At 41.8% G+C, this 15,205-nt stretch overlaps 1 protein-coding gene and 1 long non-coding RNA gene across 2 annotated transcripts in view; one reads left to right on the top strand and one right to left on the bottom strand.

Annotated features, from left to right (window-relative positions):
* Positions 1-15,205, bottom strand: part of LOC5509174 (IQ domain-containing protein H) — a 34,820-nt gene that overhangs the window by 7,231 nt on the left and 12,384 nt on the right. The window contains exons 17-28 of the mRNA XM_032378070.2: positions 13,420-13,471; positions 12,681-12,737; positions 12,303-12,356; positions 11,614-11,680; positions 10,981-11,087; positions 10,166-10,232; positions 9,589-9,672; positions 9,062-9,246; positions 8,469-8,524; positions 7,879-7,964; positions 7,144-7,368; positions 1,920-2,135 (exon numbers count right to left, since the gene is read on the bottom strand). Coding sequence (XP_032233961.2) covers positions 1,920-2,135; positions 7,144-7,368; positions 7,879-7,964; positions 8,469-8,524; positions 9,062-9,246; positions 9,589-9,672; positions 10,166-10,232; positions 10,981-11,087; positions 11,614-11,680; positions 12,303-12,356; positions 12,681-12,737; positions 13,420-13,471 — 1,256 coding nt within the window. The remainder of the gene's footprint in view (positions 1-1,919; positions 2,136-7,143; positions 7,369-7,878; positions 7,965-8,468; positions 8,525-9,061; positions 9,247-9,588; positions 9,673-10,165; positions 10,233-10,980; positions 11,088-11,613; positions 11,681-12,302; positions 12,357-12,680; positions 12,738-13,419; positions 13,472-15,205) is intronic.
* LOC125562962 lies at positions 2,188-3,270 on the top strand. Its single transcript, XR_007308014.1, has 2 exons — positions 2,188-2,547; positions 3,050-3,270. It is a non-coding gene; the product is annotated as an uncharacterized LOC125562962 (long non-coding RNA).

Raw genomic sequence — 15,205 nt, 5'->3', positions numbered from 1 at the left:
ATCAGGGTAGGGGAAAGACAGAGGGCACGCCTCCACCACACCCCCAAGCAATGAGAAGAGGATGTCAGTATAGGGGATCAGGGTAGGGGAAAGACAGAGGACACGCCTCCACTACACCCCCTAGCAATGAGAAGAGGATGTCAGTGTAGGGGATCAGGGTAGGGGAAAGACAGAGGGCACGCCTCCACCACAGCTCCACCTCCACTTCACCCCAAAGCCAATGACAAAATGATTTGAGTATAGAGGTTCAAGGTGGAAGGAAGAAAGAGAGCACGCCTCCACATTACCCTAAGCCAATGACAAGATGTGTTTAGTATAGGGGATCAAGGTAGGAGAAAGACAGAGGGCACGCCTCCACCACACCCCCTAGCAAAGACAAGGGGATGTCAGTATAGAGGATCAGGGTAGGGGAAAGACAAAGGGCAATACTCCACCACACCCCCTAGCAATGAGAAGAGGATGTCAGTATAGGGGATCAGGATAGGGGAAAGACAGAGGGCACGCCTCCACCACACCCCCTAGCAATGAGAAGAGGATGTCAGTATAGGGGATCAGGGTAGGGGAAAGACAGAGGGCACGCCTCCACCACACCCCCTAGCAATGAGAAGAGGATGTCAGTATAGGGGATCAGGGTAGGGGAAAGACAGAGGGCACGCCTCCACCACACCCCCTAGCAATGAGAAGAGGATGTCAGTATAGGGGATCAGGATAGGGGAAAGACAGAGGGCACGCCTCCACCACACCCCCTAGCAATGAGAAGAGGATGTCAGTATAGGGGATCAGGGTAGGGGAAAGACAGAGGGCACGCCTCCACCACACCCCCTAGCAATGAGAAGAGGATGTCAGTATAGGGGATCAGGGTAGGGGAAAGACAGAGGGCACGCCTCCACCACACCTCAACCTCCACTACACCCCCAAGCCAATGGCAAGATGATTTGAGTATAGAGGTTCAAGGTGGAAGAAAGAAAGAGAGCAGGCCTCCACAACACCCTAAGCCAATGACAAGATGTGTTTAGTATAGGGGATCAAGGTTGGAGAAAGACAGAGGGCACGCCTCCACCACACCCCCTAGCAAAGACAAGAGGATGTCAGTATAGGGGATCAGGGTAGGGGAAAGACAAAGGGCAATACTCCACCGAATGACAGAGGGCACGCCTCCACTACATCCCAAGCCAATGACAAGATGTCTTTAGTATAGGGGATCAAGGTAGAAGAAAGACAGCGGGCACGCCTCCACTACACCCCAAGCCAATGACAAGATGTCTTTAGTATAGGGGATCAAGGTAGGAGAAAGATACAGGACACGCCTCCACTACACCCCCAAGCCAATGACAAGATGTCTTTAGTATAGGGGATCAAGGTAGAAGAAAGACAGAGGGCACGCCTCCACTACACCCTAAGCCAATGACAAGATGTCTTTAGTATAGGGGGTCAAGGTAGGAGAAAGACAGAGGGCACGCCTCCACTACATCCTCTAATAATGACAACAGTATGTTAGTATTAGGGGTCAAGCACCAGCGACCGCGCATAGACTGGGGACTTCTCCCTCCTCTCTTGACATTCCACAAGAATGCTTGCTATGTATGTTACCATCCCCTCATAGATGGCAAACAAGGCTTGTTATTACGTTTCTTTTTTTTAAATCGAGCAAAGATAGCATGGGAGTTAGGGGGAGGGCGGGATCTTGAGCCCCAACTACCAAAACCCCAATAGGCCAAATGTCTATTTTTTTTTCAGACTGTCTTCGTTTTCTTATACTTCTACCTTGGGTCAAACAGGATTGTTTGCCATATCAGAGCAAGCAGCAATTATCAGCGGTTTGGATGAGTTAATGTGTATCAACTTAATAGCTTTTAGAGACAATTTAGAGTATGTGTATCAACTTAGAAGCTTTTTCAGACCATTTAGTTCGGCCTTACCTCTCTTCAAGAAGTCGTGCAGGAATCCTTCCCATGTGGGATACAATTCGCTATTTACAGGGTGCGCATGGCGGGATAGAATATCTGGGATCTCCGCTGACACCTTGATAAGCGTGGGCTCGTGTGCCCATTTCTTGGCCCACTTTTCACCATACCGCTGACATTCCTTCAGAGCCCACGAATAGCACTTCAGGTGAGGCGTGACGTCACAATAGGCTGTAAATGAATGGAGGGATGTTTAGTGTTGTTTCTAATTATTCAAGGTAATTCCCTTGAATTGCACTGCGCACTCCTTCTGCGCAAAGTGGCGCACGCGCTGTTTGTTCGAATTTCCGGTGCACGAAGGCGCGGTATACATGGGTGCTTCAATTGAAAGCATCGGCTCATTTGCCAATCAACCGCCGTTGAGTGAGGATCAAATCAAGATGGCGGCCCGAGTCAATTACAAAATACAGAGGGGAGAGGTTTCAAAGCGCTTCCTTAGGTATAAAAATGCCAACTCTACCTTCTAGTCCGATAGAATGTGTAAAAAAGGAAACTCAGTAGATATAAAGCTACGAAACCAACGTGACTTCCGCAAAAAAGGAACAAACGCATGATCGGAAAACGATTTCAAACCTCGAAAAAAGTGAGTTTTTTTTATGAATAAAATTTACTTTTCATAGGTTTTAAACTCAGAAAACAGGATTTAAATTAGTCATCATAAGCTTATAGGTACTTAAAGTGGCGGGGAAACTCTGTTTTGCTAGAAAATGCATCTTGACTTTGTCCACAACAAAACTGCCGATAGAAGTAACGCAGGCCTTCTATAAAAAATATGTTGTTTGAAGATCAAATCTTGTTTGTTTTTATTTTTACATCGCTGAGAGCTCGGAAAAGATTGTTTTGTGGTGTGTGAAGTTTTAAATATATTTACAAGCTACTATAAGTTGGAATTTAAGTATAAATAAATATGTAGTAAATGATATGTTTTTTTAATGTTGGGATCTTTCTATCAATACACATAAATCATCAGAGAAAGCAGTCCATTATTTGTATTCTAATAAATCTCTGTCTAAATGAATTGGGGACCAAACTTGCATGTTGAATCTATTATATATTTTCTTATTAATTATATGATTTCATCCTAGCTATACCTAAGAAGCAAGTCATGGTGACATCTGAATAATCAACAAGATATACTCTTCAAGAAAAAGCAGATACATTAGACATATACAGTATTACATTTACATTTTATAAGTGAAACATGTTTTGTTGCTATCAAATTGATTTATGTGTTACTGAAGTCGTATTTTATAAACTGCAATTGATAGATTATGCTTTTGAATAAACCAAAGTGCTTTCTCTTTTATCCATTCAGTTCAAGACTTCTCATTCTTACAGTAACGGGGGGGGGGGGGGGGGATATCCATTGAATCAAAACAGTAAAAGTCATGTCTCTATTTTGTATAATTTAACTTATAAAGTATAAAACATATGTTTGGGCAGCCCCTTTATAAAACTAAAAGTATACAAGCTGAGACATTGTACAAAGGGTTTTCTGCTGTTTCTGTGAGCCAGTTAAGCACTATAAAAACACATATTGAAACAAATGCTTTCTTTTATTGTATACCACTCCCCACTCCACTGTTTTGTACAGAAAAATAGTAAGTATTGCATTTTATTGAGATTGTACTAAATCCTACTTTTAACCCTGCATCTGATAAATTAGCACGAGGGCACAATGGTCTAATGACTAAGTGCTCTCCTAAAAATCAAGTTGACTGCACTATACTCCCTATTCAAACAGGTGTACCTAGTACTCTGTTCAGTATACTTATAAATGACAGACAGGGTGAGGGTAAATTCCCTTAGCCTTTCTTTACGCTCTGGATCAAGACGTCTGGTACTAACAGCAGGATGGCACCAGAGAAAGGACCAAAGGTAATGACCACCCTAGATAATGTAATACCAGAGCATTAGAACTCCCTCCCCCCCCCCCCCGGAAACATTAGGTCCCCTTTTTCGGATTTCGCACCCTCCCAGGAAAAATCCTGGGCACGGGCCTGACTACAGCTGTAAAGTGACTTATAAAATAATAAAATATATATGATGTATCTTGACTTTAAACCTGATGTTTGCTGCTTATGTTTAGTTCTAATGTCCTGCTTTGTTGTGTGCTATTTCAGTACAGAACTTACAACTTACACATAATATTTTCTGCAATGTCTTTTCTTCCTGTCTTCCTTTCCTCTTCTCCCCATTTTAGGTGCTTATTTCTATACAATGCTCTTCATATTTCCCCGAATGTCTAGTTGAAATACGAATGCTACAGGCCAAGAAAAATGCGAAGATATGAGGCAAAATCGCTCCACGAAACATGTTTTCTAAACACGCTAAGAATGGCAAAATTTAGCTCTGTTTGTACCCCATTGCACGCATAATCCCTTAGGATAGACTGCTAAGCAATGACTGTGGTCATTGCGGGCCCAAGCTCACCAAATCCTTCCCTAGGAGGGTCGGGAAGGTAAACTACCAAAAATGGCGTCGAAGGGAGGCGGGAGATTTGAAATCGCGCCGTAAATGTACGAATTCTAAGACAAATATGCATTTCTCGCTGCCAAGAAAGGCTTGAAGTACAAATCAAACATATCTTTTATTTCAATTAAGTCTCAAATCTGCACCAGCGAGCGTAAGGCACTTCACATTCGCTTTTACACTCACGAATGTGGACTTGGTGTGTTCTCTTTTATTAGCAGCATAGATAACCATGATTTTTGATAGGATTCGACGCCCAAAAGAAAATAATTTCTTGAAGTAGAAAACTCACAAGATTGCCACAATTAATTAAAAATGGCGACTAGAGATACAATAAGACAGCTGTTTTGATTCGCTCTCTGTGCGGTTTCAAAGTAAACATTTTCCGATTGTCCAATATATTGACCATCATTCTTTGCAATCGAAGTGTCCACACCACCGCCGCCACTTCAGTGAAATTTACGTGGTTATTTACAAAACTCGTGTTCCACGAGTAAAAAATAAAATAAAACTAAAGAGACCGTAAAAGCTCAGCTAGAAATCGGGCCTACTCATGACTAACAGTTACAACGACAGCACTTATACCGGATCGGTAAGCTAGTAACATAAGTCATTGATATAATGTCGAGAACTAAAAGGTTGGTCAGGTTATTGAACACAAGCTCAATCTCTGTCCATTTCCCTCCACATGCTTGTGACGTCATCATGCGATCTACCGTAGACTGCGACATCAGCACTGCATCCTCCGCCATCAACATCAATAGCCGACATCACTAACACCATTCCTTCGCACCTTTTATTGATCCGATCCGCGTTTTCCACAAGCTCTTGTCTCGAGCACTTGAAATGCTTCAACGCCTCCATACTAGACTTCGTGTAACCCTTTTCCGCCATGTAAGGAGCTATCAGCAGATACGTCGTGCTATCTCCTACGCGCACGTTCAAGTCTACCAAATACGCGCCACATGGAGTAAACATCAGCTCAAAGTTCAAAACTCCGAAGTACCCTTCCTTTAATAAGAACTTACAAATTGGAATGGTAAACTCCTCACGGATAGCGGATTGCAGCGGTTCTTGCTCCTTCCAGTCTACAATTCCTCCTGACCAAGAAAACCCGGTAAACCTTCCTGTGAGAATCCCGATCCAGTGGACTTCTCCCGATTTCGATAAGTACAAAGTGTACCCTCGGACTTTAGTAGCTTGACTTAGAAATTCCTGGATTACGTATCCGCCATCCCACAACTCTTCTATTCTATTAATGGCATAGTATAGTTCCTCCTGGTTGTACGCCTTTTGATGGTATAGTCCCGTACTAGACTGGTCGGGCTTTACAAAGCATGGAAAGCTTGCGCTCTCTTTGCTCATATACTTTGGGCACGGTACACCGATCTCAGGAATCACGCTCTTCAAGTGAATACGGTAGTGCATGACGGGATCATGCACGTGTTTATTATCCGGGACACACTCCACTGGCATCCATGTCACCACAGGAAACCCATCCTTAAGGCCCTCTTCGACTGATTTTACTCTAGCAGCGGGAAAATCCGGCAGCCACCTGCGCCAATGCATTTTAAAGAGCTCTTCCGGTTCTTTTTCCACCAATGCCACGAAGTCGTTGCCGAATGCTGCAAGGTTTTGGGTCGTCAACTGGTAGTTGTAGTAATCCAGGGCGCTGGTCGGTACGTCAAATACACGGTATTTGGTTTTGTTAATAAAGCGATATCCGGACTTCAAATAGCTCGAAGGCCTGAAGAATAGGAAGTAATTTTGTTTCTCCTTCAAGTCTTTTCTGAATAATGAACACAGTGTCAAGATGGGTGAAGCCATTTGATCTTTTTGTGCGAAGGAAGTGTTTTAACAATGTCTAGCTCCACGGTCACGTCAAAATGGCAATCAGGACTACTCCTAATATTAATAAAAGCAAATAGTTTTCACGCATCATTGTTGTTTTGAACATTGAACTACTTAATATTAATAAAAGCAAATAGTTTTCACGCATCATTGTTGTTTTGAACATTGAACAATAGAGCAACTACAATAGATTACAAAAAAATTAAATAGCGGTCACGTCAAAATGGCAATCAGGACTACTCCTAATATTAATAAAAGCAAATAGTTTTCACGCATCATTGTTGTTTTGAACATTGAACTACTTAATATTAATAAAAGCAAATAGTTTTCACGCATCATTGTTGTTTTGAACATTGAACAATAGAGCAACTACAATAGATTACAAAAAAATTAAATAGCGGAAATAGCGAGGTAGAAATATTAATGTTTTGAAGTGTGCTATTTTGAAGTATTTTGCAAATTAACCTTGATAATGCTTGATCGACAATGAATGGCGCATTTTCCAGGTTTTTTCCGTCTTGTCCGGGCCGATCGAATTGGCGTGTGTGCTTTACAATTCGAGACAATTTCTTACAATTGCCATCGGTTCTTGTATTCCGGAATGCTTTTCAAAACACAAATAAAGTGCGCTATGTATGGGCTCATGGACGAAAAGCTCAAACTTCAATGAAACTTTGCAAAAAGTCGCAACAATTTAAAAAAAGTCGCACTTGATATTTTGTTTGCTATTACTCACTAAGTACTTAGAGAAGTTTTCTGCCTTATTAGATGGGCTCATTTAAAGCGTCATGTCGTGTTTTTCCTTCATGTCATCGGCCCGACAAATCAGTGCGTTTGAATCCGGCTTTAGCCATACCTGTGCCACGGCCGTTGAACTCACTGTCCATCTTGAAGATCCATCTCTCCACGTGCAGGTTCTCTGTGACGAGCTGCGAGAGACTCTCGTGTAGCTGTGGCAGGCTGTAGATGTCAAACTGACCTGGAGGAATGGAGACCTGCCCGCTTCGGAAGATGCGCTTGGAGCCAGACTTAGTGGAGTATAGCTGGGACACTTCGGGCTCCGCACTTAAGATGGGGATGTCTGTGGAAGGGGAGAGTCTCAATATTCATTGCTAAACGGTTTTAGCTATCTCGGAAAGAACAGCCATCATTATTAATACCATAATCCGTTTGAGCGTCACCATTGTTATTATCATCATCATCATTATCACCGTCACCCTTACAACTCTATTCATCATCGTCATCATCGTCATCACCATCAATTATAGATGCGATCGTTATTATCAACAAAATCAATACTCACACCAATTTCATCATCACCATCACCATCACCATCACCATCACCACCACCATCACCATCACCATCACCATCACCATCACCATCACCATCACCACCACCACCACCATCACCATCACCATCACCATCACCATCACCATCACCATCACCATCACCATCACCATCACCATCACCATCACCATCACCATCACCATCACCATCACCATCACCATCACCATCACCACCACCATCACCATCATCACCATCACCACCATCACCATCATCATCACCATCACCATCATCATCCTGACATACCTAGTAAGTCTGCCACGTAGACGTCGTCTTTGTTCACGACTCCTGACACGATGTACGCGTCCCGACCTTTGATCAGATTTCTTATCCTGAAAGAGACATTAGGATTCTTTTACCGTCGAGACACATTGTATAAAAAGCTGGATTCCCTTCTTACTCATCAGGGGCGGATCCAGGAGCTCCAAAAAGGGGGGGGGGGGCAAGCAAGAATTTCAAGAAGGGGGAGAGGGGGGCGGATTTAATGTTCTTCCGTGCATTTCCTTATATTTTTTGTTATTTTTAAGCCAAAGACCTGCTCATCAACCACTAAACTATTAAACTCGCTGTTAAATCATCTGTTGAATCATCTGTTACTTCCCTGCCATCCTCGAGGATTAAAAAAAAGGCCAAAGACCTGTTACTGACCTTTTGATGGTTCTTGGGCTGTACATAAGAATTGACCTGTTACTGACTTTTTAATGGTTCTTGGGCTGTACATAAGAATTGACCTGTTACTGACCCTTTGATGGTTCTTGGGCTGTACATAAGAATTGACTTGTTACTGACCTTTTGATGGTTCTTGGGCTGTACATAAGAATTGACCTGTTACTGACCTTTTGATGGTTCTTGGGCTGTACATAAGAATTGACGACAGGCTCATGTTGTGTGTCTGCGAGAAAAAGTAAGAGTAAGTGGTGGAGAACACGCACATATAACGTAGCACGGATTGTATTCGTTTTCGTGGCCAATAGCTGTCTTTAATGAGTTACGGCCAGAGGAACATGTGGCAGACTAATGAATCTGTGCTTGTGCTAGTCAGTGATTGAGACCTTTCCATCCACCATCCACCATCCACCATCCACCTAGACGACGGGTAGCGCATGTGAATTTGCCCGCGCACCTAACAACTAAATACACTGTTAAGTTGCCTACTTAGTGGATAGCACTTCGTGGTCGGACGCGCGTGAGCCATTTTTCTCGCCTTACAAAAATATTGCAGTTCCCGGAGTTATCCACTTAGTGGAAATAGCACTTGGTGGTCGAACGCACGAAAAGCATTTTTCCAGCATGAAAAACAAATATTGCATTTTTGAGTTGACACGCGTTTAACAGTATATAACGCGTATAACGTAATTATAACAGCACCCAGAAAATCGCTCGTGCGCAAGAATTTGTGTTTAGTGCATCGTAGTAGCAGCACACTGACCGGAAAGCTATTTACGGCGTCTGGCACGATGATCTTATATCGGTTCTCTATATTGTCGTCTTCTTCGCCTGGCTTCTTGGTCGAGCTTAGCGGGCGGGCCTTCATGGCCAAAAGCTTGGCGTAGTATTGGTACACCTCCTCGTTAACTTCCACCGGGCAGATATAGATCACCTCAACCTTTGGGTCTAAAAAACACCGGTGGGTTAGGGTAGGCTCAATGCTCAGCTCCTTTAGGCGAATACCTAAGGAGGGTGGGCAGGGTGCGCAAAGTGGGCATTCAACTTACCCTCTGCGAGCAATTGGTTACGCCGATGAGGCCTAATAGAATAGAGCTGTAAAGAGACACTAAGGGCCCTCCTTTTGGCGATTAATTTTGAAAAAATACCTGTTATTGAATAAAAACGCGGGCCTCACGGGAATTTATAACAAAGCGGGACATAAAACGATGGAAAAAATGGAAAATTATGGTTTCCTTTCTTCCCGACAGACTTACGGAGAGGCCCTAGGCCCTAATAAGAATTACTTACCGGCGATGTCGCACAGTCTCGCCATTTGCAAGTTCTGAAGTAGGCTGATATTACTAAGGTCATCACGGATATGCTGTGGGTACCCTGTGGCAAAAAGAGATTGTAGTCATATGGTATTGTTAGTATTGTATCATAAATCCAGGGCGACCACATGGTGACATCACTAGCTATTATGTGTCTAGCTCAATATTTTGTATATCTTCTTACAGTCAACCTGTAAAACCGTAAACAGCGGAAATATGTATGATCAGATGTATATTCCCATCAATCTCGCGCAATTTATTCAAACAGTTGAATGGGAACATGTCTCAGCAAGTTTCTGTGTTAAAATCTTTGCTTGTGATTAGTTAGTAAACGTTTTTTTACTGACTGTCTGTCTGCATCTTATTCTTTTCCAAATCAATGAAAAACGTGATAAATTGTTTTCGAAAAGACACCCCGACCTCCAAAAACCCTGAGGCATATCTAACAAAAAAAAAATGCCATGACCTGGAAACCTTATAAACAGAGCAATTCAATGGTTGAGCGCTACTTGTAAATTGTTGAGAGGCAGAGGAAAGCTAGCAATCGCGCTCACCCATTGACGGTAAGTGAATAATGACTCTTCGAGACTGCTGAATGCGGGGCCATTCTTGTTTCAATCTCTAAAAGAAGACAAATTATCATACTGTAAATATGATGTTATGGTAGCATTACATAACTACAGCGTTTGCGGATTCTCGCACGTGTGTCCAACACGTACTTGATGTTTTACAGAGTGACGCGCGCTATCGTGGCCACAAAGACACGTTTTAATAAAGATGGGCGATTAGCATGGGCGATAAGCATATCTGGGAGGTTTCTATTGTGCTATGAAGTGCACTCAAGCACTCCTTTCTTAAACATGCTGGTTGGTTAGTGACGTTGATGCCAATTAGAAATCACGTTTCTCTTCTCGCACCCTTACTGGCTTGCTTCACAAAACCGTCAAGGTGGCCACGGTAGCGCGCGTTGTATCATATAGCACGTTTCTCACATCCTTATTGGCTTACTTGGCAAAGCTGTCAAGGTGGCCACGGTACCGTGCTTTGTATAAGGTAGCACGTTTCTCGTATCCTTATTGGCTTACTTCACAAAACTGTCAAGGTGGCCACGGTAGCGTGCGTAGTATCAGATAGTACGTTTTTCACATCCTTATTGGCTTACTTCACAGAACTGTCAAGGTGGCCACGGTAGCGCGCGCCGTACTGTAAATGCTGTTTTGCGAATGTGCGCCAAAAAGTAATTACAAGCAATCTAAATTGCAACTGGCCCATAAACACACACACAAAAAAATAATTAAACCTCTGATGACCAACACATTTCAAACTGTTAAAATCCCAACAAGAGGATAAAAGAAATGGTTATCCGAACCTTAGTTCGTATCCTGAATCGGTCCAGTTGGTTGAGTCGAGTCTGTTTGAGTTGTTTCCTGATCATTGACAACTTGCAGTTCATGATCCACGATATTGCTATCACCCCTATACAAAAAAAATGTGTAATCTTAGATATGTTGACCACACCTAGACGTGGAAAAAATGTGTAGTATGGTAGGTCGACCACACCTAGACGGAAAAAGAATTGTGTAATATCTTAGGTATGTTGACCACACCTACACAAAAAGTAAATTGGATATACAATGGAGCATCGTTATTGAAGACATCAAGAATTATCTTCATAAATGAGGCGTCTTTATTAAACAAGTTAAAAACATATGTAGAACATATATAACAGGTGCCTTGAGAGCCAAGTTCCACAATAAGGAAGTATTCAGGGGCGTAGCCGGGGAGTGGCCTAGGGGCCCCCTACCCCCCCCCCCCCCCTTTTAGCAGCCAAAACTACAGTAAATGTATGAGACATTATCTAAAAAACAGGAAAAAATGCCTTGAAAGACCCTTTTGCCCCCTCTGTTAAAAAATCCTGGCTACGCCGCTGGCATTAGAGGCATTTTCTTGCAGGTTCTTTATCCTGCAGCTCGAACCAAACAAAACTTTTCGCAAACCCTACCTGCCGCCCACTTCTGCTTCCTGTAGATGAGGTACGCCGTACGATCCTTGTGCCGTCTCCAGGTGGACTAACAAGACAGAGTAAATGGTATAACTAGAAGGACTACAGACAAGCTGTAGAAAAACTAGATGGTCTGCGTAGGTGTGGGGTAGACAAGTTCGAAGGTGTGGGGTAGAAAAGGTCAAAGGGCTAACGCTCGAAACGTCAGAGCAACTACTCTGTTTCACAGAGGCGTTCACCAAGACAGAGCAAAGGATGATCAATCCTTTTTTTTCTTTTTATAAGTAAGTCAGATTTTAAGTTGAGGATTTGCCTTTTTTATTTTTGGAGCATTTTACGGCTGTAAATGCTCTTAAAGAATGCCAATCACCCATATCTTGGTTACTTGCTTGAATTAGGCGATGGAAATGGGTTCTTTGTGCGACTCGCCATTGCGGGAGCATAAAATGGCGGCATGATTGGCCTTCTTTAAGGATGCTCTTCAACGTTAACTGATCAATGGAAATATTATGTAAGGTTGTTATTATGAACAAAACTTGATTCTGCATTTTATTAGAACGCAAAACAATATTTTGCTGCTATTTGAGCCTCGACAGGTAATAACAAGGTACTTATAAATGTAATTAGATTATAGATAATTTAGATTTTGAATGATCCAGGCCCAAATCTTTCATAGAAAATAAAATTACCTGTATTTTAATTGCAGCCATTTCAGTTCCATTTGGGCCAAGATACCGCCTCCCCTAAAATTGAAAAGAATGGTAAAGAAAGAGTGGGGAAAGGACGAAGTACCGAAAAGGGTCCGGTTTCTTTAAAAGAGACTAAAAGGGTGATAACAAATAAAAAGTAAAAAAAAAAAAACGTGTGAAAACGAAATCGACACAACCATGAAATAAACACATCAACATGAGTTTAAGGACGGAAGAATGCAAATATTTGTTGATATTGTGATAGTGTATATTTCTACGCGCTTTTCAAAATCCTTGTCAAAGTAAAGCATAAGGGATATGGAAGAACAAGCAATGAAGGGCAAGAGGTGTGGGGGGAAAGGAAGTTTTATCACATACCGGCGTTCTGATGATTTTTTCAACATCGTCTCCATTCAGGATACACGTCATAAAATGCTGAAAAGTACAGAACAGTGCATTAATTATTAGCACCTATTTTAAATATGGTTAGTCTGAGAATGTGTCGTAAACTGTGTTGCATAACTGATTGCGTATAATAGCTAACAGTTTTGCTAACCTGGATTCGTTTTTCAATTTCGCGTGTACATTTGGTACACCTTGAAGCAATGCGGGTTACAAAACATGAAATCTCGAGTGCAAAATAGTCGTATAGTGTCAAATTAGAAATTGTGCGTGTGTAAACCTACAAAACATACAAGTTTTCAATGAAACAACATAGGTTTTCAAGAGACAGCATTCAATATCAAAAGACATACAAAATTCAATAAAAAATAAAAAAATAAATGGCTATAAAAAGGTATGTTTTTTTGGTTTCAAAACAAATAAATCAAAAAGGTTAAACACCTCCCTAAATTCCGAAATTGGTCTACTATACTGATAGGTGTACCAAAAAAACGATTTTTAGTGCGCAGGTAAATAGTGCACTAATGGTTGAGATCCTTTTTATTGCCCGTGGTAGAGCGTTCAGTGCTTAGCTGAAGTAAATGCAATTAATTTATCGTCGTGAGTGGGGGGATGTCTCAGATTTTTATTTGCGTTTCTTGTGCTCATACCGTGGATATCAGAGAACAAGGGCTGGCGGTTAAGGGCTTAAAAAGGAGATAATAGGTTAACACACCTCAAGAGATGGTTCTTGTTCTAGTTCAAATACGAGAGCTAGGTCAGCTAGCCTGTGGAATAAATATCCTAAAGTTAGTTCGTTATGTTATGATAGCTGCGGAAGTTCAGATAATAAACAGCATAACAATTACTGCGGATGGATACCCCTTTACTAAGCCTGCCCTAGTCTTTTATGAAAACGAAAATTGGGACAAAAATTTTCGTATAAAAGTTTTTGCTAGAACTAGATCAACACTACATCGGTGGTTTGATAAAAAAAAATAATTCCAGCAATACCCTGGTTTTGAATGGTTGGCACAGATTATTCACAATTCATCCATGTCACAGTGCTCTTCTAACACACAAAGGCTTTCGTCACTAAGTGGAGAGGACTGAAGTTACTTCGCGACCTGTACAGGACCCGAAATGATCCCAGGACCCGAAACGATCCCAGGACCCGAAACGATCCCCAAAAGTCCCCCAAATGATCCTTGGCCCCGAAACGATCCCAAGGAGTCCCCGAAATGAACCCCGTGGAATTACCAGAATGGACAAAGGGAAAGTGGAAGAAAATACTTTTGAAGCATTATAAAAAAAATTAAAACAAAGGCCCGATACTCAGGCAATGTACACTTCTCAACCACTGACCTCGATGACGAGTACCACTCAATGTCGATTACGTCATAGGCCACGTGACTTTAAAAAGCTTTAATATCTCCTACCCTTTAAACCCTAAAGGCCCGATACTAAGGTAATGTACACTACTCAACCACTGGCCTCGATGACGAGTGTCAATCAATGTCAATAACGTCATAGGTCACGTGACTTTAAAAAGCTTCAATATCTCCTATCCTTAAAACCCTGAAGGCCCGATACTAAGGCAATGTACACTACTCAACCACTGGCCTAGGACCCCAACTGATCCCGGGACCCGAAACGATCCCTAAGAGTCCCCGAAATGAACCCCAAGGAATTTCAGTAATAGACAACTAAATGAATGTGTAAGGATTGGCTTTCAGTTTTAAAAACATATGAAACATTTAGCTTTGTTTGTGTTATTTAAAGGAAATTTACATTAACTAAGATTTAAGTATTAAGATTTTTATATACGACTGCGGGGGAAATACAGTGGTTGAGTCAGAAATTGGGGTCAACTTACAATTCCTGTGATAGTAATTTGAGGAGCCCGGCGTGGATAAATCATTTTTACATAACAAGCCATAAAAGAAAGTCTTTACAGATGGGACATGCTGCTTTACATAGGAAGCGAAATGTTTTAAAGTTATTTTTGGCATGTTTTTTTTCGTGAATGAAAGACCCATCATATGAGATCATGCCGGGGTGTACGCACGACTACATGAGGAAATTCAAAACTCACATAATATTGCTTTCACATCCCCTTAATATTTTGCATCGGTAGTAGAAGGGTTGTTCGAGTGTATTACTCAGTGTGCTTTTGTCATTCCATCTTCTCGGCCAAACCGGCTGCCTAAAATGTGTCGGTAAATATTCGCTCGTGTGAACACGGATTTCGTGGTGAAATACATGTTTGGTTGTCAGATGAATATTAATTTTTAGGGGTGATGCTTAACGGAAATGAGATTTATAGTGTCGGAGTCATGTGTCGGAACCGCAAAATGTTAAGAGTGTGATGGAAGGTCAAAAGTTTGGTTGATCTGAGCAAAGCTGTGCTATGTTTATGCTATATTCCTTTCAGTAGCAATTTACAGTTGTGTATTTGTTTTGGACTCTGTTTATGGGTTTAACGCCGGGCAATGTAATAAATAGAAGTATTGTGTTGGAAT

The sequence above is a fragment of the Nematostella vectensis genome, chromosome 5 (genome assembly GCF_932526225.1).
Source record: "Nematostella vectensis chromosome 5, jaNemVect1.1, whole genome shotgun sequence".
NCBI classification, from domain to species: domain Eukaryota; kingdom Metazoa; phylum Cnidaria; class Anthozoa; order Actiniaria; family Edwardsiidae; genus Nematostella; species Nematostella vectensis.
This window is presented reverse-complemented; position numbering and strand designations above follow the sequence as displayed.